We start from the raw sequence: 24,215 nt of genomic DNA, 5'->3' as shown, positions 1-24,215 counted from the left end.
ACCTCAACATGAAAAATGATTGTGGCTTTACTCCTGTGAATCCTATCTGGTTTGGGATGATGTATGATGATTGCCTGCCTCACAGTTCCAGACTGATTTAGACCATGAAATCATGTCTCCTGCTGTCTAGTACAGAGCAAACTAGTTCAACAAAACCACTGTTACATTATTTTATTTTTTCTCAGTAAGCTTATGTAGCCCTGTCACACAAAGTAATTCATGGGTAGTCTCACATTTTCTCAGAAAAGCCCCAATGACTTCATTGGCAGAAGCCAATGATTTGGATGACAGAAAAGAAACACCAAAGTTACTTCACAGGCACCATCACTGTCTTCTACTCATTCTGAGCCCGTCCGGCCTACAGTATGTTTCCTTCATGAGTTCCCATTTTGGAACAGGGAGATAGCTCTGTGAAATTGCCCAAGAGTGACTTCCCTTAGGCATCACATGAACCCAGTAGTATCTGACTTGCCTGGGACAATTATATATTTGCAGGACCAGAGAAATACGGAGAGAGAGACAGGGAATCTGGGAGAAGATGCTGAAAAATCAGAAGTCCTACTGTTAACATCTGCAAAAGCAGAAATTCCACTGTTAACATCTTTGTTGTTTTCCTGGACAGCCCAAGCTTGAATAATGCACCATTGGTATTTTTTTGGCCAAAGGGGAAAAGGGACACATCTTGCAATGCTGCTCCATGAAAAGCTATGCGGGTCAATAGCAATGATTCTATTTTTCAAGTTATTAGATCTTTAATGGAATTGTTATTAGTAATAGCTTTCATATTCTGCAAAATTAAATGCCACATCATGAAACAGGCCACCACACAGGTTCATGGATACATTTGTTAAATAAATGAGTCCTTAACTGAAATAGCAGTGAGCCAATTTAGATTGTGCACATGAACCAGGCTTTTCTGAGCACTTTTGGAAATCTAATAATGCTTGGCCATCAGGAAGTAAAACGCAGCTTACTGAAGCTAAGTCTGCTCCTGCTTGCTGCTGTATTTTGTCTTCCAGATATCCAAAAACACGGAAGTAACATGCAAATGTTTTTAACCGAAGGAAAAAGATGTTATTACATATATAGTGCTTAACTACATTTTTGTGTGTTACAATAGGAAGGATTTCCACTTATCTAGCTCCCATGAGCTAAATGTGTTCTATTTTCACTTCTTCCTGTGTGTTCTTCCTGTGCAACGAGTGGAAAATACTTGAGCTGAAACCACTCATGGCACTGGAGGATAAACATGTGGGCCTGTCTCCCTGTATTCATAAAAGTGAAGCCACAAGACTAAGATTATACTAAAAGCTTAATTTCTAAAATTAGATTATACAAGTTCTGCTTTGTATTTCAGAGAAGTATAAAGTAGAGCTTGTTTAGTGAAGACAGGCCTTTTCTCCTTACCTGTTAGTCACCACATGCCCTGCTTTTCCAAGGAAGTAGCAAAATTTTATGCTTCCCATCAACCACTCAGGGATTCAAGCACTGTCATTTTAGAAGTTAGGGTTCAGCTACAGAATTTATGTTTGTCCCCTCATTTAGTTATCCTACTCATCTGACATACAGCATTTCCAACAGTAACTTGCCCTTCCTCCTGCTGGGAAAAGAGAAATGTAACTGTTCCTGATGTCCAGTGGAGTTTGATAAAGACCTTAACTACAGTTCCATAACCCTAAGCATGCACTGTTAACAGCACTGCCTTGCAAGGCTTTTAAGGACTAACAAGAGGAGACTTCTTCACTTTTACTTTAATATGCACACAACTTCTCCAGTCTCAAACAGGAAGTAGAAAGAGAAAAGGTCATCTTGTCTGGAAGGGGAATTATTTATGTGGTAATATGATTTTACATTTGTGTGCTGAGTCAGCACTTTGTCTACAAATGGCCCTGATATTTCAAAAACCCCTCTGTAGATAATTAAAATTCAGCCATCACCTTCAATGACACCCAGACAGACTCAAAAAGCATGTTGGGAAGCAGGAGGGGATGTTCAAGTTCACATAGCAACCTCAAAGAATCAAATGGCAAGAATCAGTATAAGAATACACAAACTTTGTAATGAATTGGGGAAATCACTGTGTAGTAACTATTTTGCTTAACTGGGGTTGACCAACCCCATTACAATTCTGAGACACATTTTTCTATTCTACTACATAGGAGAGCTTTCGGAGAATATTAAACACAATCTTACTATTAGATTGAATATTGCCAGCAGTGAAACCCTGGCATTCATGAATGAGAACTGTGTCCACATCCTTAGAACTGCACAATAAACTTATTTATTTTCAACTGAAAAATAAAACCTGAGTTCAATGAGATTCCAGTTCTCTGCCATCTCTTCTTCGTGGGAGCCATTAGAGGACATGGCTGTAGGCTGTCTTCTACACACATCTTAAATACTGTTTTTCTCAGAAATTTGCAAGTAGACCTTATACTACTTACTGACAGGTCAAGGTGATGCCTTAGGTTTTAACTTTTATATTTTTCAAATTCTGTACTGCTTCGTGTGTAACTCTGAATTTTCTTGTATCCTGTTAACTTCTGCTGTCTCATGCCAGGTAGACATAACAAAGGCTCCCTGGGCCTGCTCTTCAAGGACACCCAGACCATCCTAGGCCCAAAAAATATAAACCAAAGAGCCTCTAAGGGGGGGCAAGAGGAGGGGAATTACATCATTACACTGAAGCTTTAATTGGAGAATTAACCCTGATATGCAAATGAACCAAACTTATAAAAGTGTGAAGAACTCGTGACCTGTTGTCCATCTTGGGGTCCATCTTGGCAGCAGCCTCTGGCTCTCCAGGGGCTACCTTTGAAGGCCTTTCAAATAAATACCTACCTTATTCCCTTACTCCTGTCTAGTCTCTGTTTCTAGGAGGCCTCTTAAGGCACCAAAGGAAAGTAGGAAAAAACACAGGAAGAGCTAAATGTATTTTATTAAAAAAATACAAATGTGAATACCATTGTAATAAATAATTTTCACCTGTGTATGATCCCCCCCCCAAAAAAAAGCTGTGCACTTAGCCAAATATAACATAACAATAACTTGCGAAATGGGATCCAGGAACAGGGTTCTTCAACATTTCTAAGTAACCACGTGTGCATGTATTTCATGTCCTAGAAGTAAGTAGATTTTCGTTTTTCCATTCCGAAGACAAACCAAATGGCCATCTAAAACAAGGGCTGCTCTTCCTAAGTGTCCAAAGAATTTTATTATCCCCAAATTGTATATCAGAAGACTAATGAACAGTAACCAAGTAGTGTCAGCTATATAATGAGGAAATTAAATGCCCAAAATGCTTTTCAAAGAAAAATATCAAAAAGTTCAGTATTATTTAATTTCCAAAGCATAGTTGCCAAGAGTTTTAAGTCATCTTTTTTAGGCTTAGCTGTGAGCATCTGGTATTTTAAGGACTGAAAATGCCCTATATGTGTGGCATCTTGTCTTGTTGCACTATCACCTTTTATGAGGATCAAAGTAATGAAAAAATTCTTCAACAGATGGAAAACCAATTTTCTGCAGGAAATGAAGAGCTCAGGTGGAGAAGGAATAAAAAAAAGGTTCAGAAGATGACTATCAAGAACTAACTATGAAATTCATGATGGTCATATACATCAAATGCTTTACCTGAGAGATACTTTCAATTAAATGTGTCTTTGAAAGACATATTTCCCTAAATTTAAGAAGGTAGAAACTTGGATATTTAAATAAATACCTCAATATCTAGTCACATATACAGAAGCCTGAATTCAATAATTTTTTATGCTATAATTACTTTAACTTCATTACATTTTTTTCCTTAAGATTGCCATCAGACAATGAATACAAAAAATTAATATCCCCTTTAACAGACAGAACATTTGAGCTGTAAGATCTTCACAACTGAGGAAAAAAGTCTTCCCCTGGTCTCTCTAGGTCTTCTCAATTTGCATATCTGTAACAGGAAGAATTATATGAAAAAATTGTCCAATTACAAGATGATGAAGGCACAGAACACTTCATAGCTTTGGGCCATTTTCCTAGAGTTTGGAGGTACCAAAAAATTTCCTTTATTGTCAAAATTAAAGATCTAAAATGAAATTGATTAAAAGATCAAACAGTAAAAGAAGATGATCATGGGAGGAAATAAAGTGGTAGATCAAACATACTGATGGGAAGTGCTCTTTAGCAAATACAGTGAGATTGCTGTTGCTTAGGTCCCCCTTTCTTTTAAGAACTTTTAAAATTCTTTCAAGTACATTTAGTGCTATATCTGTCAGTATTCCTAGTAGCATATCCCCAGGCCCAAACTCTTTGGCTTGGAGGTCTCTAACTGCAGGACCAGCAGGCTTACTTGTAAGTTTACTGTAGTAAAATGTAGCAGGGGTTTGGGATGCAATTAATGCAAATACTTTATAAGTCAGCAAGAATGTGAAAGAAAAACCTCGATAATTTCACCCTCCTGTTGCACACCACAGGATGTTTCATAGATTTCAGATATGTGATAATATATTTTCTTGCTTTGCTGAGACAAAATTGCATGGCCTGAGACCTGCTCAAGTGGCTGTGGTGGGTTCCTGTCTCCTCCCTCACTGCCATCACCACCCTTACAGATGTGTATGAACAACTCTTTCTATAGCAGAAGTGTGAGCAGAAAAAAGAGACTAATTTGGGTTCTTATATATCTCCATATCACATTTTCCTTTGTATATATTTTCTTTATATTTTAAAAACCAGATTCATTTTTATGTAACAAACAGTACACAGTGAGTTATGATGGTGAGTTTGTAAGACACAGAATGGGAAGCTGTATTTCTCTTGAAGGCTCTGTCTGTTGAAATGAAGCAAAATAAACCAGCCTTGAATCAATGCTCCAATGACCAGGGATAATATATGCTGTGTGCAGTTTGCTACTAATTTTTCTTTGTCATTTATACTTACATTTCAACTCTCTGTCTTCGAAAGAAGCATCTCTGCAGTCATGTGTATCCTTATCTTTTGACAGCTCTGTAAGCAAAGGACATATATAGACGCAGCAGTGAGCATAGTTTAAACATTTCCTATAGTGATAAATCTGTGTTTAAAACTGCCATCTCAGGCCACGCAGGAACTAGAGTGACTTGAATACACAGAGAGATGAGATTAACACCAAATGCTGTTGTCTCAGTAAGTATTCTCAAGAGAGTTTTTCTTAGGAAAAATGCCAGTGGCCTATATGAACTAATTTTCACACAGCAATTTAATTTGTAGCGGTCTCCAAATAAAAACTTACAACAAATCAAAAATAAATCAACCCATAACCACCCTGGGAGGCAGCAAAAGGATTTTAATCTCTTCTCTCCTGCTGTAAATAGTAGCTATCTTATCTTTTTTTGTCATTTCCTTCAACACCACCTGTCATGGTGGCATTGGCCTTCCACTGAGGTTTGCTCACAGTAAGTAGCATCAATATCGCAACACAGAAGCTAGAAACTTCCCTGTGTTTCTCTCAACAGGGCCAATCTCTGTCATGAATATTGTGACCAAGACCCACAGATGCATGCTATAATACTGGAGAAAACACAGAAACACGCCAATGCAGTTCACATTGCAGCACAGTCTGCACATCAGGGTGTGATGCCATTCTGAGGCATTACGTTCCAGGGAGCCTGTCCCATCCTATCGCAGACTTTCCAAAACACTGCATACTGCTTGGTCCTTTTCTTGTGCATATCAGGAGCATATCAGTTCCTGAAACAAGTACGCTTTTCTTTCATATTTTCCTTTCAAAAGGATGACACAGTCATGAAAAGCCACTCTTTAATTGTAATTTAGAGTTGTTATGTAAGTGAAAAGTAGAAGGCAAAATCAAAATTGAATTTAAATCTCCATTTGGTTGTCACCATTACAAAGTTAATTCTCACACAATTATTTCCACAAGAATCACACTCTGCTAGATTTATGTCATATGTACATACTTGCTATTGATGAACTTGCCACAGGTGTTCTGTTGCCCTTATTTGCTCTAGCTGAAAGAAAACAAAAGAGAAAAAAAATTAAAAAGAACCCCATAATACTTCCTTTAGACCTAATGAGGAACTTAAACACACAGGTGGGAGGGGCACACTTAGCATAGTGTAATCATTTGTTCTCAAAACATTAAATTTCTTCAAAGACTTTAAAATAAATTCTTTAGTGTTCCCAGTTTGTTGGTTGCCTTTCCAACTTCCTTTTCTTGTTCCTAAGCCAGAAGTCCATTGATACTATACACCAACATCACTGGAAAATACTTGTTCAAATGGTTTCCCACCCAAAGTTTGAACATATCAAACAACAAGGAACAAAAAGCGGATCATCTTCTCAGTGCTTTTTTAGGGGAAAAATGCCCACATTCTGAGGAGATTCTGTTTTGAAAGAATCAGTTGTCTGGTAACCTGGGACAGCTTAGGGTTTAAGACAAAAACCTGTTGGCACTACTTTAGCTTTTGAATCAACTTGCGGTTTATCACACACACACTCACACATGTATGTGTGTATATATATGAAACCTAATCATGGTGATAATGTACATCACGACATGTATATACATTATCACATACACAGACAATAAATATTAGTCAGGCAACCTAGGAATCTTCTGACCTTCACTGAAATCCCCAGTGGGAATCTTTTGAGCAGTCAAGGATTTTGCTGTCACTTCTTCCACTTCCATGTTCTCCTCCCATTCCTGTCGTGTTCTTAGGACAAGTATATTCTTATACTTGCAGGGTTATCTGCAGGCCTTTTGCAGCCTGTTAGCAGCACCTGCAAGCCTGTTAAGCTCATGAATACTTCTCCCAGGACATGTTTCCATAGCCCCCCCACAACTAACCAACAAAGGAAAAAGAAATTAACAGTACTTCTTTCAGTTTAAGTAACAAGTTTCAGACCTTTTTTTTTCTTTATTTTGAGTGCTAACTATATTCTTTCATACTCAGATACACTAAAAATTATTTCTTCCAGTTTTTTCTTTTGTTAGCTAGCAAGTGAAAACAAATTATTGCCAATGCTTTAGCTTTTCAACATACTGTGATGCTGAAAATGTCCAATGTAAATTAGTGAACTGAAAAAGCTCAAAACTTAGTAAGGAAATCAATGAAGTGGTATGAAGCCTGAGTGGGAATATTCTCTTAGAAACACAGCTGCTCACAGTCCAGTGAAATTTTTCAGAGAATGCAGAAAAAAACTCACTAAAAACCCTCTAGTATATTGTCTGCTGCTGGCGTTCTGATTCCCAGTCGAAAGGGATGACAGAGAACAAGAATCTTCAATTTCCAGTAGGTGAATAAACTGTGCTTTGATGTTAGAATAGGTTAGACAATAATCTTACTGCTCTACATCCTTATCTATAAGAAAGATTAACAGACATGCATGGGTAAGTGATTTGTGTGGGGCTGATAACCTGTTCCAATCTGTCAACCTGCTAGTATTTACCTAAGTCCAGCAAAGAAAGAAATATATGATATGGTAAAAAATTGTCTCATTCCACTCAGCAAGGATGAATTAACAGAGCAGATTGATAATAACTGCGATACCCTAAAATAAATAATTTGCATACCTTTTCTTATGCAGAACATAAATAGTAGCCCTGATCCAACAAAAGCAGTAGCAATGAGAGCAGCTCCAACCAAGCGTCTGCTCTCAGTCTGGAGAATGCCATCGGCTGAATCTTCAAGAAAAAGAAGTGGGGGATAAGACATTACATAATTGCATAAGATCTTCCCTTTGGCTTTTGTTATCACTGTATTATTTTTGCTAAGAGCAGTTAAGACATTATAACAGCATTGTAGATTGTGTCTAAGGTCAGGTGCTATTGGTGCACTTTAACATTTCGTTCAAATAAAGCAGTGGGGAGACGGGGGGGGAGACAGGGCAGGGAAGATAGGACATATTAATACTTGTCTTTGTTCCCCTCATTCCATATGATAGTGCCTTTGATCTTACCACAATTCTGCCTGTCAAAGTGTTACATTCAGCTTAGTTTCCCATCAGGACTACAGGAAAAAGCTAATTGAGAAAGAGAACAGAGAGTCCCTCTCATCTGGTAAAGCTCTGATTGCAAAGGGTAAGCGGTCTCCTTGAATCTCAGATTTTTTTTGGTTAAAATCAAATTTGCCCACTGAAAGAACAACTCGGCTTTCTCACTCTAACCTGCCTGTTTCAAACCCTTGTCAGGCCCAAAAACTGTGCCTGGACAGGTGTTTTCAAAACTAGGTGGTGAACAGGACCAGGGAAATGACCCAACAAAGTTAACAGTCTGACAAAGAGAAATACTGTTTTTGAGTTGGATCGGGTCTCCAGTCTGGTTGAAAACTTATCAGGCTACAATGTAGAAAAGAATAATCAAAAGCAAAAGCAGCAGAGGAGCTTCCCAATAGAAAGGTCTAATGAGGAATTGTATTAGTCTTGTCCATTTATGAATTTTCCTTCAATCCAGACTTTATGAGGAAAAAAAATCTGTGTACAATAGGTTAAATTTAAATATGCTCAAAGCAAAGGCTGTAGTGGCAAGAAAAGACCATATTGTTCAAGTTTATTTGACAATAATCATCAACTAAATAGAATATTCTTGGAAGATGTATTTAATTTACACAGTAGAGTTTAATTTCCAGTTGCTGAGCTGCATGTCTTCCAAATAATGGAACTTTTTTAACATTTAGACCCAATTTTCACATATCTGCAGGTCACACAAAATTCCTGTCTTGAAATTCTGACCATACATGCATGATGAACATGTTAGTATGGTAAAAGTGTACATTAATAACGAAAGTTAATGACACAGGTATTTCTTTCTAGCCTTTTCAAAATTAGATAGGAAAGAGAAACAATATATGGCTGATTCATCTGGGAGAAAATTACATTAGCACCTTGGAGTGTATTACCATAAATGAAATTTGGAAGTGTTACCTGCTATGTGTAAAATGGCAGTTGTATTTTCTTGCAGCTCTTTATTCCAGAATATACAGTAAAAAACTTCATCAATTCCACTTTTGATTGTAAGGGTACTTGTCACACGGTACAACTGGTCACTTCCAGTTTCATATCTTGTGTTTGCCTTATCGGTCAAATCATCATAGTCTCTGTTTTGCCATATCACTTTAGCTTCTGGGTATCCTTCTGACTGACACGTCAGCTTCCATTCGTTGTGTCCTGTGCTCACCACTCCTTGGTTTATAATTCTGTAAGGAGCTAAACAATTGGAAAAAAAACCATTACCAGTAGAAAACTAGAAGAACAGCATGTATTAAATGCAAGACATGTTTTCTTTTTCCCCAGCCCCCCGGGTCAAGTTTCAACTTGGATTTTGACAGGAAAAGTAAATAACACAATTGTAACTGGAGGTACAGGATTTATTACAATTTTGATGTGGTTTAGAAACCTCACTAGGCGTTATGGTCTTTGTACTGTCTACATGATTTTGCAACCCCATTTCTCACATGTCATTGGACAGAACACGGATTCAGCCTAAACAGAAGTGCCAAGTTATACAGCTGCGCAAGCGCCATTGGACAGCTCCTGTCTCTGCTGAGGTTTCTTTTAACTGCTAATCCAGACATGTCAGGGTCTCTCCTGAAATCTTTTAAGAGTATCAGAGAGTATTGAACCTCTGGTAGTCGCACACTCACCCTTTACTTTTAGATGAATTGTCTTGTAGTCAGCTCCCTCATAGGCAACAACACAGCGGTAAACCCCTGCATCTCTGAGCTTCACATCAGTGATCTGAAGGAGAGACTGTCCCAAGTTCAGATTCTCTTTCAACAATTTTATTCTTCCCCTAAAGTCACTGTGCTGATTTTTGAAGTGCTCCTCTCCTTTGACAAGTTCATAAACCTGCTTCAACTCATCTTTCTTTTCCCAGCTGACACTTAAATCTCTAAATTTTAATTTCCCATTCACTGGAAATGTGCATTCCATGGTCACATTGTTCCCATGCTCCACAGTGTAGAGTGACTGAGGAGCTTCAACAGTGAATAAAGCTGAAAAACAAAATTTGGAAGAAAACTTAGTTTTTCAATAATACACCTAATCTTTGAAGTCATGTCTTACCATATCCATAGGAGATTTTAAGGACCAAAGTATTTGCTCTGTTCTGAAAAGTTAAACATTTTGGTATGTGCTTGTCCAAGTGTGTGACAAAACACAAGACCTCTGCTGTGTGCACACACAATGGGCACTTATACCTGCAGACACCTGCTTTATGCACACACACAGTGTGATGCTGTACTAAAAACAGTGAACTGTGTATGCACAGCCCCTTGGCCGTTGCTTTGAGAACACTGCCATGGTAACAGGCAAGTGTTAGTTCCTCCGATGCGAATGTTCTGTTTATATAAATGCTGGTTGTTTCTGCACACAATGGTAGAGAATACACAACAATTCCCAGGTTTTATAGAGCCAAAAAACCCTTTTGTGTAATGCAAACGGTACCTTGTTTGAAATGGTGTCTCTGCTGGAACAGACAGGGATTTTAACCTGGCCCCATATCAAAGCACAGGCATCTAGTTTGATTTAAATCCATGCTTTGAGCTTTTTACTTAAAACATTAAGGAAAAAACCTCAAATGCTAGCAGCTGAAGGAAGACTGGGGAAATTAACATTTCTGTGCTTTTACATGGAAAGAAAACATACTAAAACAGTTCTACTGCTTTTTATGACTTGGCTTCTTACCATTTAGGAAATGCCAGTAGAATAAAAATACATACAAAAACAAAGGTCTTCCCATGGTGTATATAGAACCTAAAATGATAAAATAATAGACAAATATAAATACATACTTATTTTCTGCCTTGCACTGTAAAATACACTTTATAGTCAGTCCACACAAAGAACTGTACAGAAGACACTGAATTCCACCCTAATCAAAAACAGGATGAAACTGCACCCAGTAGATAATCAGGCAGAAATCTTAGTGCATGGGTGGGTCCAGGAAAAACCTCTTACTTAATTTGCTTTAAACATCTGTTCTTGATAATGGCTAAATAGATGCTTTATCATTATCTGTTGATTAGTAAATAATGACTCACAAATATACAATTGTTCCCCTAACTGTAGCAGGGAATGTTGCTCTTAGTAGGAGAATGAAAGAATTCTCTATATTCAGTCACTGGAGAAAATAGAACGTGGTTCTTCCCCACCTGTTAACTTTACTTTACCATGCTGGGAGTACATCCTGCTTTTTTACCCTGGTCCCACAGTACTTATCACAAGGCTCAAAAGTTACACACATTGTGAAAACAATCCATGCAGTAGTTCATCTGTAACAAGTATTTACACAGTAACGACTATTTACCAACTATTTACTCAATAGTGCCTTTGTAAAACAGTGACAAAGCCAGTCAATCTACAAGCAGAATCTATTGTCTTGAATTTCTGCTGCTTTACCTCTGAATATACAAGTAATGTCACTTTTCTGTCAGAAGTTTTTCCCCTCTTTACTGACATAGGTTTTATACTCCTACACAGTTTAACATTTTAAAATGCTTATTAATATCAACTCACACATTTAATCTTCGCACACCCACTGCTTTTGGTAAGTCAGTATTTTAGGTCAGAACAATACTAATATCCACTAGTGCCATCATTTTTCAACTTACTGTTAAGAAAAATACAAACACCGTAACGGATATCTTTCATTAACACAGAAAATGGTAGATTTTTTTCTAAATAAAGTCCCAATTTTGGGTACCCAAACATCCCCAAAAATAAGGAGGGATTGCCTTTAACTGTTTTCTAGTGAGAGTTTCAGAATTTGTATAAGAAATTAAACAATTGTAATATCCATGGCATTTCCTAACTGATGAAATTCTATCTTGAGTGCCATTCTTCACCATTTTTCTTTAATCCTTCTTTCTCTGATTGCCAACTTCAGGATGATAGTAAAAAACCAATATTGTCCTGAATTCATAAGGCACATGTACCTTTACAGTGTTGTGCCTTAAGGGAACTAGACTTTTCACAGAATTTGATTCAAGCTACTGCTTTTCCTCAAATTGCTGCTGCCTGATACCAACAGCTGATTTGCAGAAGTCAATGCATATGGAGCTGAGAAAGGAAGGCAACCTACTACATTGTTAACAATCCAAGCATGTTCTGAAAACAAGTGCAGGAAAAATACGAAGAAGATTCTCAGGGTGCAAGACCTGATTCGCTGATAAATCCTAGGCTTCTTAAAGTGGTTAGGTACCAAATTTATTCCTAAGCCATGTCCTTGAAAGCACAAGAAAATTGCAGCCTAATCCTGTGTGTCTCCAAGAGCTTCTCTGAACATGTATGAATTAGAATGCCTCCATCATTATTCCCCTGCTTGAGTAACAAGCACTCCAGACCACCAACTAAGCTCCAAAGTAAAGCTTCTCAAACAAGGTAGAGATATACCAATCTCACACATGTGCCATGATCACACTTACTCTGGAAACACACCTGCCATTGAGACTGATGGGTATTGTCTTGCACTCCCCATGTCAGAATGACCAGAGCTGCAGAACACTCAGACTCAAATACTTTCTAGTTTGGCTTTTTTTTTAATAGAGGTGTAGAGTGCTCAGAACAAAGTAGACTGCCTGAAATAGTACACTGCTTGGAACAAACAGTATGTGCACTACAGTCAGGATACTGAAACATACCCATACTCATGCCTGAAACCCCTATCCACCTTTTTGAAGGAAATCTGAATGTTGGCATGATCACCAGGAGAGGTGTTCTGATTAACTCCTGGAAGACAGATGACAACAAGTTAGCTTTTATAGTTCTAAGACCCATGTTTATGTCCTGCAATTGCTGAAATTTATTAGTGTGTTTTCTCCCACTGTGGAGGGAAAACAAACTTTACAATACACAAAAGAAGTATGACTATTACTTACAGATTTCCTCAAGCCTGAGAAAGTCTGCTGCTGTATTCAATTTTTCACTTTCAGAGAGAAAAAAATGTAGGTCCAGGTCAACTCCAGATGTGCATGAAAAAAGAAAACCACTGCAATAACCATTATAGAACCTTCTCCTGTTTCACCCTGAGCAGAAGGATCCTCTGGATCAGTTTGAGACCTTGATGTCAATCAAAGTCCTTTACTAAAGCTATCTGGTTGCTGTTTTTCTTACAGAACCTACCACAACGCCCCTTCTGTCCTCCTGTCAGCTTCCAACAGCCGTGGCAAATATTTTTTTAAAAGCAAAATATATTCACTGTGCAAAATGCTCCTCAGTACTGCTGCTGCATATTTGCCCCACTATCAAATGAAGAAGACAGGAAAAACAGAACTATTTGTTGAAAGACTTCATGTGACAACTTAAATGTTGATGTAACTACACCTACTTCTTCAGGAAACTTCCCCATTATTGGAAAGTTCCCCAGTAGGGAAAATTCTCTATTGCTAATAGTGGTTCACTGTAACTAAAGACATAAATGTTGCAAAAATTAGAACATAAAATGCCACGGGCATTTTAAGAAACAGGTAATCCAATCAAAGCTGTGTGTGAGCACCAGTCCTTGGAACACCAGTTGCAACTGGTTGTCCATCTACACAAATTCAGGGTCCCTAGATTATCAATCTCAAGCAGGGCCAAACAGCACTAGACAACTAACTAGAACTTTCTGCACTACTTTCTCATCTCCATAAAGGTCATAGGAATAGGAATAATGTAGGAATAATGGGAAAAGCATTTCCTACCCTCCTCTGGTAAAGACAGATATTCACTTCCCACCATTTGGCCACAATGAAGGCCCCTTGCCTTGCTACTGAGTAGTGAAAGAAGAGTTCTTAATCCTATACTCTCAGTTAGCAAAAAATAGAGAGCACTGCCTTTTTCATTTTCTTGACTTTAGAAGTCATTTAAGAATACAGAACCCCCCTCGTCACTTCCCCCCAAAGATTAGAAGCAAAAGGATGTACTCACATTAACTTGCAGACTGTAGTGGGAGAACCAGGTCAACAGCACAAAACACAACTTTAAACATATGTTTCAGTGTAAATCCATTCACTTAAATTGTTTTCGCACACCTCAGAAAAGGGTTGAAATTCTCAGAAGAGTTAAAATACTGTGAAATGACCACTTAAAAATTTTCAGTGTTTTCTTCTTTCCACTTGACAGCCCACTCATAGTATCTGTCATGGAATAAAAAACACGTAATACACAAAACTGGTTAAGGGTAATGTTTTTACTTGATGTGTGAGATGAATGTGGAAACCACGGTATATAAAATAGAGCTAAGTGTAACATTCAAGTTGTAACAACCTGAAAGTACCTTAGGAGGTTGAGGGGGTGGATATCCGCAGCAGGTATGAATGATAGATTAATGTCAATTTCCACTGGTTTATTTGCTGCTCTTAAAAATAGGCTAAATGATATTGTCTCAGTAAAGAAACAAACAAACAAAAAAGTGCAACAGAAAGAAACACATTTATAAAGTATGTGAGATAAAGTGCACCCCTGATGTAGTGACCTTTCAATGTCAGGAAATTAGTTTCCACTTTTTCATCGCTTGCCTCGAGGTCACAGGGTTGCATTTTCCATGTAAATGTTTAGCAGCAAATAAAAGACCAGGACAGGTGGGGGTTTTTTTGGTTGAGTTTCTCCTCGTTCTTATTGTTTAATTTTTTGTATATACACACATATTCCTATATATATACACACACACACATCTACATGCACAGAAACACATTTTACTGCACAGTCCTACACTACGATGGTGGGGTTTGAGGGGGTTTTTTCACCTGTTTTGCAACAAATTTCCCAGACACCTGTCTCAGTCCTGCCTGCCACCGAGCATTCCCAAGGAAAGCAAAAGGCTTCAGGGACAACGCGCCCGGGCAGGCTGGGGCGGGCGCGGGGTCGCTTCAGGGCAGGATAAGGTCGGTGCAGCACCGGGATGCGGCTCCCGCTGCCAGCAGCCCCGCGCTCCGCAGAGCTGCGCGTCGGCTCTCCCTGCCTGGCGGCTCCTCCCTACCTGGCGGCTCCCTTCCTGGCCACCGGGGCTCTGCGAAGGCCCACCTCGGCGCGGCCTCGGCCGGAGCAGATGTGTTACGCCCCGGCCCCGGCCTGCCCCGGCCCCCCCGCTGAGGGTTCGCCGGCCGTGGCAATGCCGGGAACTGCTCCCGGCCGCGGCGCTTCGCAGAAACCCGTCCCGAAACCCCCCCGCGCCGTGCTCCTAAGACTCACGTTTCCCAACGCTTCAGCCGCGGCGAAAACAGGGAACTCTCCGGGAAACTTGTCTATTCCTGAGAGCCGAGAGCTCTAGAAAACAAAACCAAAAGCAGCATCAGTACCTCCCCCACCCCACCCTGCTTCCCTTGCCCTTTCCTTACCCGTTATTTTTTAACGTGGCGAGATCACTTTATTCACTTGCCAAACGGATGGCTTACATGACTGATACATTCTGAGGTGGAGGATGACTGGTGCCAAAGGACTGCAAATTATGACACAGTATCCAGGATATCCGTAAATTCCAGGAGTTACATCCTGCTTTGCCAGAAACAAAGAAGCAATATATTTAAATAGCTCTGTTCCCTGCCACTTAAAGATGCTCCCTAGAGATCAACCTCCAATTTAATAACCTGATAATACAATCTGGAAATACAGTGTGGTATATAGTATCTTTGCTGTGATAACATTTCTTATGTTATGAAACTGTAGTGGTTTGGTCCAAAATACTCATTACTGTTTATCTTCTGTGAGATAAGAATTAGGAGAAATGCAAAGCAGGCACCAAACTTGAAAGAATATAAAGAAGTTTATTAACAGACCTAAAAGAAGGGGAAAAAAAATTATACCACCTTCAGAACTCTCCTCCTCCCCCCACCTTCCTCCCTTCTCCCACTGACAATGTGAAAAGACAACCCTTAAGATGTTCAGTCTGTTTACCACTGCCATAATAACCTTGTTTAGTCCATTTAGAAAGAGAAGTCTCTTCTTGCTCATGCTATGAAAACAGTATCACAACGAGACAGCCGTCCACTTCCAAATATTGTTCAGTCCATTTAGGAAGAGGAGTCTCTCTGCCTGCGTGTGAGTCCTTTCCCCGACTTGCAGCTTGTTCAAGGTCACACACAGATAGCAATTGGTTTTCCCGCGTTCGAGGGTCCACTCTTGAAGGTTTTTGGGGTACAATTTTAAGGTTGAGCCGTTCAGAAACAAAAACAGAGGCCCTTCTCCTTCCCTGGGAGCAAAGGGTCTTCCTCATCTTCATTGTTAGGACTATCTCTGGGAGCATCTCTAGGGACTGAGGTTTTCTCCTTTCCCATTTGGAGCAAAAGTCCTCATCTGGTCCATCTCTCCCTGTCCAAACTTCTCATGAAATTACAGCTGCATCAGCATCTGCCTATCTCAGTGCAGGTGCTTTTGCTTACGAGTTGAACACTCCACCCCCCATATCTTCATGAAATTACAACAGGATACTCTGATATATCATAGCTTCACAACAGAATTTCAGCTTTAAGCATCTCCTCTCTCTCTTCCCTCCGGTTTTTAGCTCTTCACAGCAATAAAAGGGTTAATCTCACCTCAGCCTTGCAGCTTTGCAGCTGGAATGTTGAATTTTTCTTATCGCAGTGGAGAGGGGGGAGAGCCGAGCCGCTCCGGCTGCCCACGGCAGGGCAGTGGGGGGGGTTCCATGGCTGGAACAGGTCCATGGCTCCAGGATGGCCGTGGCCCGGCCCGGCCTGGCCCAAGCAGGGCCTGGCCGGGCCCGCTGGCCCCCACACGGGGCCCGCAGCCACCTGTGCCAGCGCCGGAAACGAGAGAGAGCTTGGAGGGGGAGTTTGCCTATTCTTAAATGTGGATCACAGAGGTGGTCACAACTTTAAGCGGCTTAGAGAATTGTCCATATTCAAGCTGGCCAGCTGATAGGTTCTGTCAGTTCCCAGAGGAAGCTGTAAGCACCCCTTAGCAAGGACATCCCTTCCGGGACTATGCTTGCTAACCTATGACAGAAACATAACCCTAGCAAGATCTCTGCCATAAGTTTTCTCCAAGAGAGCGACCCTGAAATAAGAATATTACTCAGGACATTACCAAAGAACCAAGCAGCCACTGTGAGAACAGTTTACTAGTGGGTATATTTACAGGGTGATACATAAATCAAATACGAAATTGTGACCCATGGTAGCATACAGGTTGCAGAGATGTGTACTGAAAGAGGAGAAGGACACTCAAACCCCTATGCTCTCTATGCCCTAAGCACCAGGTACTGCCACCTGCAGTACGTAGTTAATGGTTTTATGGGACATAAACCATCAGGTGGTTGAGAAACCACAGGAATCCCTACCTGGAAACCACTGGGTTTTCTGTTGATATCGCACATTGATATGGAGGTGTTTGACAGCAATTGTTTTAACTGTGTTCAAATCTTCCAAAACCATATCACGAGTGCCTCAGAAAGGATGTATATATTAGGTTGTGCAATAAAAGCTCCTCTGCAGACCCCTCACATACACCTCCAGAGAGACAATCACTGTTGACCCTGCTGCTTTCAGGCCCTTCCCAGGGGATATCAGCCCAATAGAGATCCATCTCCACAAAGGCAGAGGAGCACAGAGGCCTCAAGGCAAGTAGGAACCCAAATAAAAGACTCAGAGGAAGCTCATAGTTTAGCAAGCTTCAAATAGTTTAGCAATAAACATGACATTTGTAAATGGCAAATTTACTTACACCACTATGCGGTGTACATGAACTTACGAAACAGTCACAAAGCCAGAGAAAATAGTCATAAACCAAGCTGTGAAGTTTCTTTCCAATAAGGACAAAAAATGACCACAAAAACATTCCCAGAATGAAGTGGAAGCTTCCAGGTTATGATAAATGCTTTAGTTAACTAAGAGTACATAACATAGGGACTTCCCCTACAGCAAATAAAAAATGCTGTGTCAAACCTACAGGTTTTTCTTTGCACTGTGTTGCTGCTAGGATATTCATTCACACATTTCCTATTTTCAGAAGTCCAATAGTAAAAAAAATACATAAAAATCTTCAAGGTTGCAATTATCTCTCTTCATTAACATGAAGTATTAGAAATTTGGATTGTTTTGCTGAACATTCATTACTAATTAAAAAAAAAAGTTATTGTCACAAGTTAAATAATTAATTATTATGGGGTTAAAATGTCTTACAGTGTTGGGGTTTTAGTTTAGTCTTAGGGTTTTTTTTCTGTTAAAGGAATTTTCTCCCATATGCATGTTGCTAGGGGACAAATAGCTGTACTTAAGAAAGACAAAAAGGGAGTGGGGCGGGCCTGGCTACTTTCTTGTCTACACCTGGGTGTGGGGGCAGTTCGCTCTGAGCGTCCGGAGAGAGAAGCTGCAGAGAAAGGAGCTGCTGCTTCTTTCTTTTTGGCCGTTCTTCTCTTCCTGCTGGAAACAACGCCGGGACCCCAAAAGCCGTTTTCCCTGCCCTGCTGGAGGCCGAGCTGTGGCTGCCCTGCCCCGCTGCTGCTGCTTCGAGTTTTCGCTACGCTGTAGCCCTGCTCGCCCTGCCTGCCTGGGCATCCGTGGGGTTCTCCCATCTGGATACATCTCGCCTGCCACCCGGGATTTGCGTTCGTCCCTGCCGCTCTAGCCTGCCGCTCCTGCCTGCCGTTTCCAGCCTGCTGCTCCTGAGAGTCCGGGATCGGCTGCCCAGCGGTTTGTGAAGCCTTTGTTCCTTCCCTTCCCGGGATCCCAGGCCGCCATTGCCGCGTGCTCCCCGAGCTCGCTCCGGAGCGCCCCCTGCAGCCGCGGGGGAACCATCGCACCTGCCCTGCTCACCGGGAGCCGCCAGCGCCCCTGCCGGCTGCGAGCGGAACTGCACCCGAGGGGAAAGGGCCCGACAGCCGAGAAGGCTGGCACTGGGTTTGTGTGTGCTGTTACTGCCATAGTTGTTGTTGTTTTGTTTGACTGGTTATATACATATACATATATATATATATATATATATATATATAGTAAAGAACTGTTATTCCTATTTCCCACATCTCTGCCTAAAGGCCCTTGATTTCAAAATATAATAACTTGGAGGGAAAAAGGGTTATATCTGCCACTTCAAGGGGGGCTTCTGCCTTCCTTAGCAGACACCTGTCTTTCAAAACCGAGACAGATCTTGGCGCCCAACGTGGGGCTTGAGGGCATTAAGAGAGAGAGGTGAAAAAAAAAAAAAAAAAAAAGGAATAACAGTTCTTGGAACTTTATTTTGTGTGCCAGATATAGGAACCTTGTTAGGCTGCACTATGTGGTCTAGTTTACCCTGGTTCGGGTGGCATGTGGCCGTAGCTATATTCTTCCCCTTTGCAGCTCCTTACTTGAATATGGGTCCTCTGACTAAGGCTACCATTGCTGTTATCCAGCTTGCGTTATGGGTTGAGAAGGTGAGGAATTCATGGGTTTTTAGCTTCCTCCGGAATGTGGGCACATGGATAAACGGCTATCACACACTGAGCACATGTTTTTGGGGTTATGTTAACAATGGTACCTTCTGTGAGGAAATGACACCAGGGGAAGTTTTCCCCCAACCCCTCAACCAGTTCTTCGGGCCCACCCCATCAATTTTCGAAGGGTTTAAATTCCCTCTGAATATTAACCATCTGCTGCTGATAGGCCTACTCTATTTAGCACTCAAGGATAAGTTGAGATTGGCTTGGATATCTACCCGGACACCAGCCCCAGAGACTAGAGATCCTGCCCCAGAACCTGACATGGCCCCAGAGAGTAGAGTTCCTACCCCAGAGCCTGATCCTGCCCCAGAACCTGACATGGCCCCAGACACAAGAGATCCTACCCCAGAGCCCTATCCTGCCCCAGAACCTGGCACGGCCCCAGACACTAGAGATCCTACCCCAGAGCCTGACGTAGCCCCAGACACTAGAGACCCCGCCCCACAGACTGATACCGCCCAACAGTCCACCTCAGAAATGGACTACCCAAACTGGGTGGGGGTACTGGCAAAAGGGATGCAAGAGATGTGCCAAGAGATGGGTCAGGTGCGCCAGGGGATATGCCAGGAGATGGGCCAGGTGCGCCAGGAGATGTGCCAGGAGATGGGCCAGGTGCGCAAGGAGATGTGCCAGGAGATGGGCCAGGTGCGCCAGGAGATATGCCAATTGCTAAGGGAATACACCTCCTCAGCTAGTGAAAAGCCCTCTCCCTGCCCCAAAGAGGGTGAGTCCGATGGTGCAGCAGTAGAACCCACGGATGTTACAACCGTCCAGGCTTCAGCTGAACCACAAGGACAACCACAGCCGGCAGCAGTCGCCCCTGTGCAAAGGAGGAAGTGTAAGACCAAATCAGTACGACCAGTTAATGATGATGGGCAACCAGGGCCCTCACAACCAGCAGGAGAGCCAGAGCCAGAAATCATCACTGAGTCCCTGTTGTACGACAGTCTCCGCACTATGCGAAACGACATTGCGCGAAGGGGGCGTGAGCCTTATACCACCTGGCTGCTTCGGGTTTGGGACCTTATGGGCACAAGTGTGCAACTGGATAGTGGTGAGGCAAGGTATCTGGGATCATTGACCCAGGACCCAGGTGTGGACCAGGTATTTGTGAGGGAGCCAGGGCCCCTTTCTCTCTGGGAGCGGCTCTTAATGAGTGTGAGAGAAAGGTTCATTCACAAAGAAAGAATGCAGGAGTACCATCATAGAATGCAGTGGAAGACACTCGAGCAAGGGATTCAACAGCTAAGAGAGGTGGCAATATTAGAGGTACTCTTTGGGAGGGATGGACAGCATGATAATGACCCCGATAAGGTCAGGTGCACAGGACAGATGATGTGGAACCTGGCAAGGCTAGGGCCATCGCAATACACCACCTTCATTGCAACGATTGATGCTGACAATACCCGAGAAACCGTGGGCTCTGTTGCCAGCAAGCTCAGGCATTATGACAGCATGATCAATGGCCCGCTGAAAGCTCATGTCTCTGCTGTGGTCCAGGACCTCAAAGAGGAGATGAAGGAGATGAGGAAGGAAATGAGGGAGGAGATGAGGGAGGAGATGAGGAGGGTCAGTGTGGCACCAGTGCGAGTCACAGGCCCCCAAGTCAGAGCCCGTCGTCCCCCTGCTAGAGAGAGAGGGTACACCCCACGAGCTGAGCTGTGGTTTTTCCTGTGTGAGCATGGGGAAGACATGAGGAAGTGGGATGGGAAACCCACCTCTGTCCTGGCAGCGCGGGTGCGTGAACTCAAGGAGGGAGGCACTAACCGAGGGTGTTCCGCTAAGGTGAAGGTAGCCTCAGCCTCCCGCGATCGAGCTGCCAGGTATTTCAGAAGGGAGGATGATATGTCGGATCCCCTTGAAGGTACCTCGAGCATGTACACCCAGGGAAAGAATGATAACCAGGGCTAGAGGGGCCCTGCCTCTAGCCAGGAAGAGGCACGGGAGAACCGAGTTTTCTGGACGGTGTGGATCCGATGGCCTGGCACATCAGAGCCACAAAAATATGATGCATTGGTTGACACTGGGGCACAGTGTACTTTAATGCCATCGGGACATGTGGGGGCAGAACCTGTATCCATCGCTGGGGTGACTGGGGGATCACAGCAGTTGACCCTTTTGGAAGCTGAGGTGAGCCTGACTGGGAAGGAGTGGCAAAAGCATCCGATTGTGACCGGCCCAGAGGCCCCGTGTATTCTGGGCATAGACTTCCTCCGGAATGGCTATTACAAAGACCCAAAAGGACTCAGGTGGGCATTTGGTATTGCTGCTGTGGAGGCAGAGGGCATTAGGCAATTGAACACCCTGTCTGGACTATCTGAGAATCCTTCTGCAGTTGGGCTCCTGAAAGTGGAAGAGCAACAAGTGCCAATTGCCACCTCGACAGTGCACCGCCGGCAGTATCGGACAAATCGAGATGCTGTGATCCCCATCCACAAGATGATCCGCGAGCTGGAGAGCCAAGGGGTGGTCAGCAAGACCCACTCACCCTTCAACAGCCCCATCTGGCCTGTGCGCAAGTCTGATGGGGAATGGAGACTGACTGTGGACTATCGTGCCCTGAATGAAGTGACTCCACCGCTGAGCGCTGCCGTGCCGGACATGTTGGAGCTCCAGTACGAGCTGGAGTCCAAAGCAGCAAAGTGGTACGCCACTATTGACATTGCCAATGCATTCTTCTCTATTCCTCTGGTAGCAGAGTGCAGGCCTCAGTTTGCCTTCACCTGGAGGGGCGTGCAGTACACCTGGAACCGACTGCCCCAGGGGTGGAAGCACAGTCCCACCATCTGTCATGGACTGATCCAGACTGCACTAGAAAAGGGTGGGGCTCCAGAACATCTGCAGTACATTGATGACATCATTGTGTGGGGGAACACCGCGACCGAAGTGTTTGAGAAAGGAGAGAGAATAATTCAAATTCTCCTGCAAGCTGGTTTTGCCATCAAGAAGAGCAAGGTCAAGGGACCTGCCCGAGAGATCCAGTTCCTGGGAGTAAAGTGGCAAGATGGACGGCGTCAGATTCCTACTGAGGTCATCAATAAGATCACAGCAATGTCTCCACCGACCAATAAGAAGGAAACACAAGCTTTCCTAGGCGCTATAGGTTTCTGGAGGATGCACATTCCCGAGTACAGCCAGATCGTGAGTCCTCTCTACCTGGTTACCCGCAAGAAGAACGATTTCCACTGGGGCCCTGAACAGCAGCAAGCCTTCGCCCAGATCAAGCAGGAAATTGCTCACGCCGTAGCCCTTGGCCCAGTCAGGACAGGACCAGAGGTGAAGAACGTGCTCTACTCTGCAGCCGGGAACAATGGTCTGTCCTGGAGCCTCTGGCAGAAGGTGCCTGGTGAGACTCGGGGCCGACCACTGGGATTCTGGAGCCGAAGCTACAGAGGGTCTGAAGCCAACTACACTCCCACAGAGAAGGAAATCCTGGCAGCTTATGAAGGAGTCCAGGCTGCCTCAGAAGTAATTGGCACAGAGGCACAACTCCTCCTGGCACCCCGACTACCGGTGCTGGGGTGGATGTTCAAAGGAAAGGTTCCCTCCACGCATCACGCCACCGACGCTACTTGGAGCAAATGGATTGCCCTCATCACGCAGCGCGCCCGAATTGGAAACCCAAGTCGCCCTGGGATCTTGGAAATAATTACGAACTGGCCGGAAGGTGAGACTTTTGGGTTATCTTCTGAAGAAGAAGAGGAGCAGGTGACACGTGCTGAAGAAGCCCCACCATATAACGAGCTACCAGAGAGTGAAAGACAATACGCCCTCTTCACTGATGGTTCCTGCCGAATTGTAGGCGCTAGCCGGAAATGGAAAGCCGCTGTATGGAGCCCCACACGACAAGTTGCACAGGCTACTGAAGGAGAAGGTGGATCGAGCCAATTTGCTGAGCTCAAAGCTGTTCAATTAGCTCTGGACATAGCTGAAAGAGAGAAGTGGCCAAAACTCTACCTCTACACTGATTCATGGATGGTAGCCAATGCTCTGTGGGGTTGGCTGGAAAGGTGGAATAAGGCAAACTGGCAGCGCAGAGGAAAACCAATCTGGGCTGCTGAAGAGTGGAAAGACATTGCCACTCGGGTAGAGAAGCTATCCGTGAAGGTCCGTCATGTAGATGCTCACATCCCCAAGAGCCGGGCTAATGAAGAACATCGTAACAACAAACAGGTAGATCAGGCTGCGAAAGTAGAGGTGTCCCAGATAGACTTAGATTGGCAACATAAAGGAGAACTGTTCCTAGCTCGATGGGCCCATGATGCCTCAGGTCATCAGGGCAGAGATGCCACCTATAAGTGGGCACGAGACCAAGGGGTGGATCTAACCATGGACAGTATCTCCCAGGTTATCCATGATTGTGAGACATGCGCTGCGATCAAGCAGGCCAAGCGGGTGAAGCCTCTGTGGTACGGTGGGCGATGGTCCAAATACAAGTATGGGGAGGCCTGGCAGATTGATTACATCACACTGCCTCAAACCCGCCAAGGCAAGCGCTGTGTGCTCACAATGGTAGAAGCCACCACTGGATGGCTGGAGACCTACCCTGTGCCTCACGCTACTGCCCGGAACACCATCCTGGGCCTGGAAAAGCAAGTCCTTTGGAGGCATGGCACCCCTGAGAGAATCGAGTCTGACAATGGGACTCATTTCAAGAACAGCCTTATAAACACCTGGGCTAGAGAACATGGCATAGAGTGGGTGTACCACATCCCTTACCATGCACCAGCAGCTGGGAAGGTTGAGCGGTGTAATGGATTGCTTAAAACCACTTTGAAGGCACCGGGTGGGGGGACTTTCAAAAACTGGGAGATGCATTTAG

General features: G+C 43.2%; 1 protein-coding gene across 1 annotated transcript; it reads right to left on the bottom strand.

Annotated features, from left to right (window-relative positions):
* Positions 1–3,668: 3,668 nt before the first annotated feature.
* LOC309584920 (programmed cell death 1 ligand 1-like) lies at positions 3,669–12,700 on the bottom strand. The gene is made up of 8 exons (XM_082301261.1): positions 12,624–12,700; positions 10,669–10,737; positions 9,627–9,977; positions 8,908–9,189; positions 7,559–7,669; positions 5,940–5,990; positions 4,924–4,989; positions 3,669–3,937 (listed from the first exon to the last, which is right to left on the bottom strand). Exons 1-8 carry the CDS (start codon positions 12,679–12,681, stop codon positions 3,915–3,917), a joined length of 1,011 nt encoding a protein of 336 aa, XP_082157387.1. The 5' UTR covers positions 12,682–12,700; the 3' UTR covers positions 3,669–3,914.
* Positions 12,701–24,215: the final 11,515 nt, after the last annotated feature.

Source organism: Coloeus monedula (genome assembly GCF_965178545.1).
Source record: "Coloeus monedula genome assembly, chromosome: Z".
Classification (NCBI taxonomy): Eukaryota; Metazoa; Chordata; class Aves; order Passeriformes; family Corvidae; genus Coloeus; species Coloeus monedula.
The sequence above is the reverse complement of the archived record's forward strand: the minus strand, read 5'-3'. Positions and strand labels throughout refer to the sequence as shown.

Coding starts and splice junctions, on each gene's coding strand:
- LOC309584920 (XM_082301261.1), bottom strand. CDS start 12,681: ATGCCAACATTCAGATTTCCTTCAAAAAGGTGGATAGGGGTTTCAGGC. Junction 9,190..9,626: donor AATTCATCTAAAAGTAAAGG/GTGAGTGTGCGA, acceptor CCAATTGTTTAG/CTCCTTACAGAATTATAAAC. Junction 5,991..7,558: donor TATGTTCTGCATAAGAAAAG/GTATGCAAATTA, acceptor GTTTTCTTTCAG/CTAGAGCAAATAAGGGCAAC.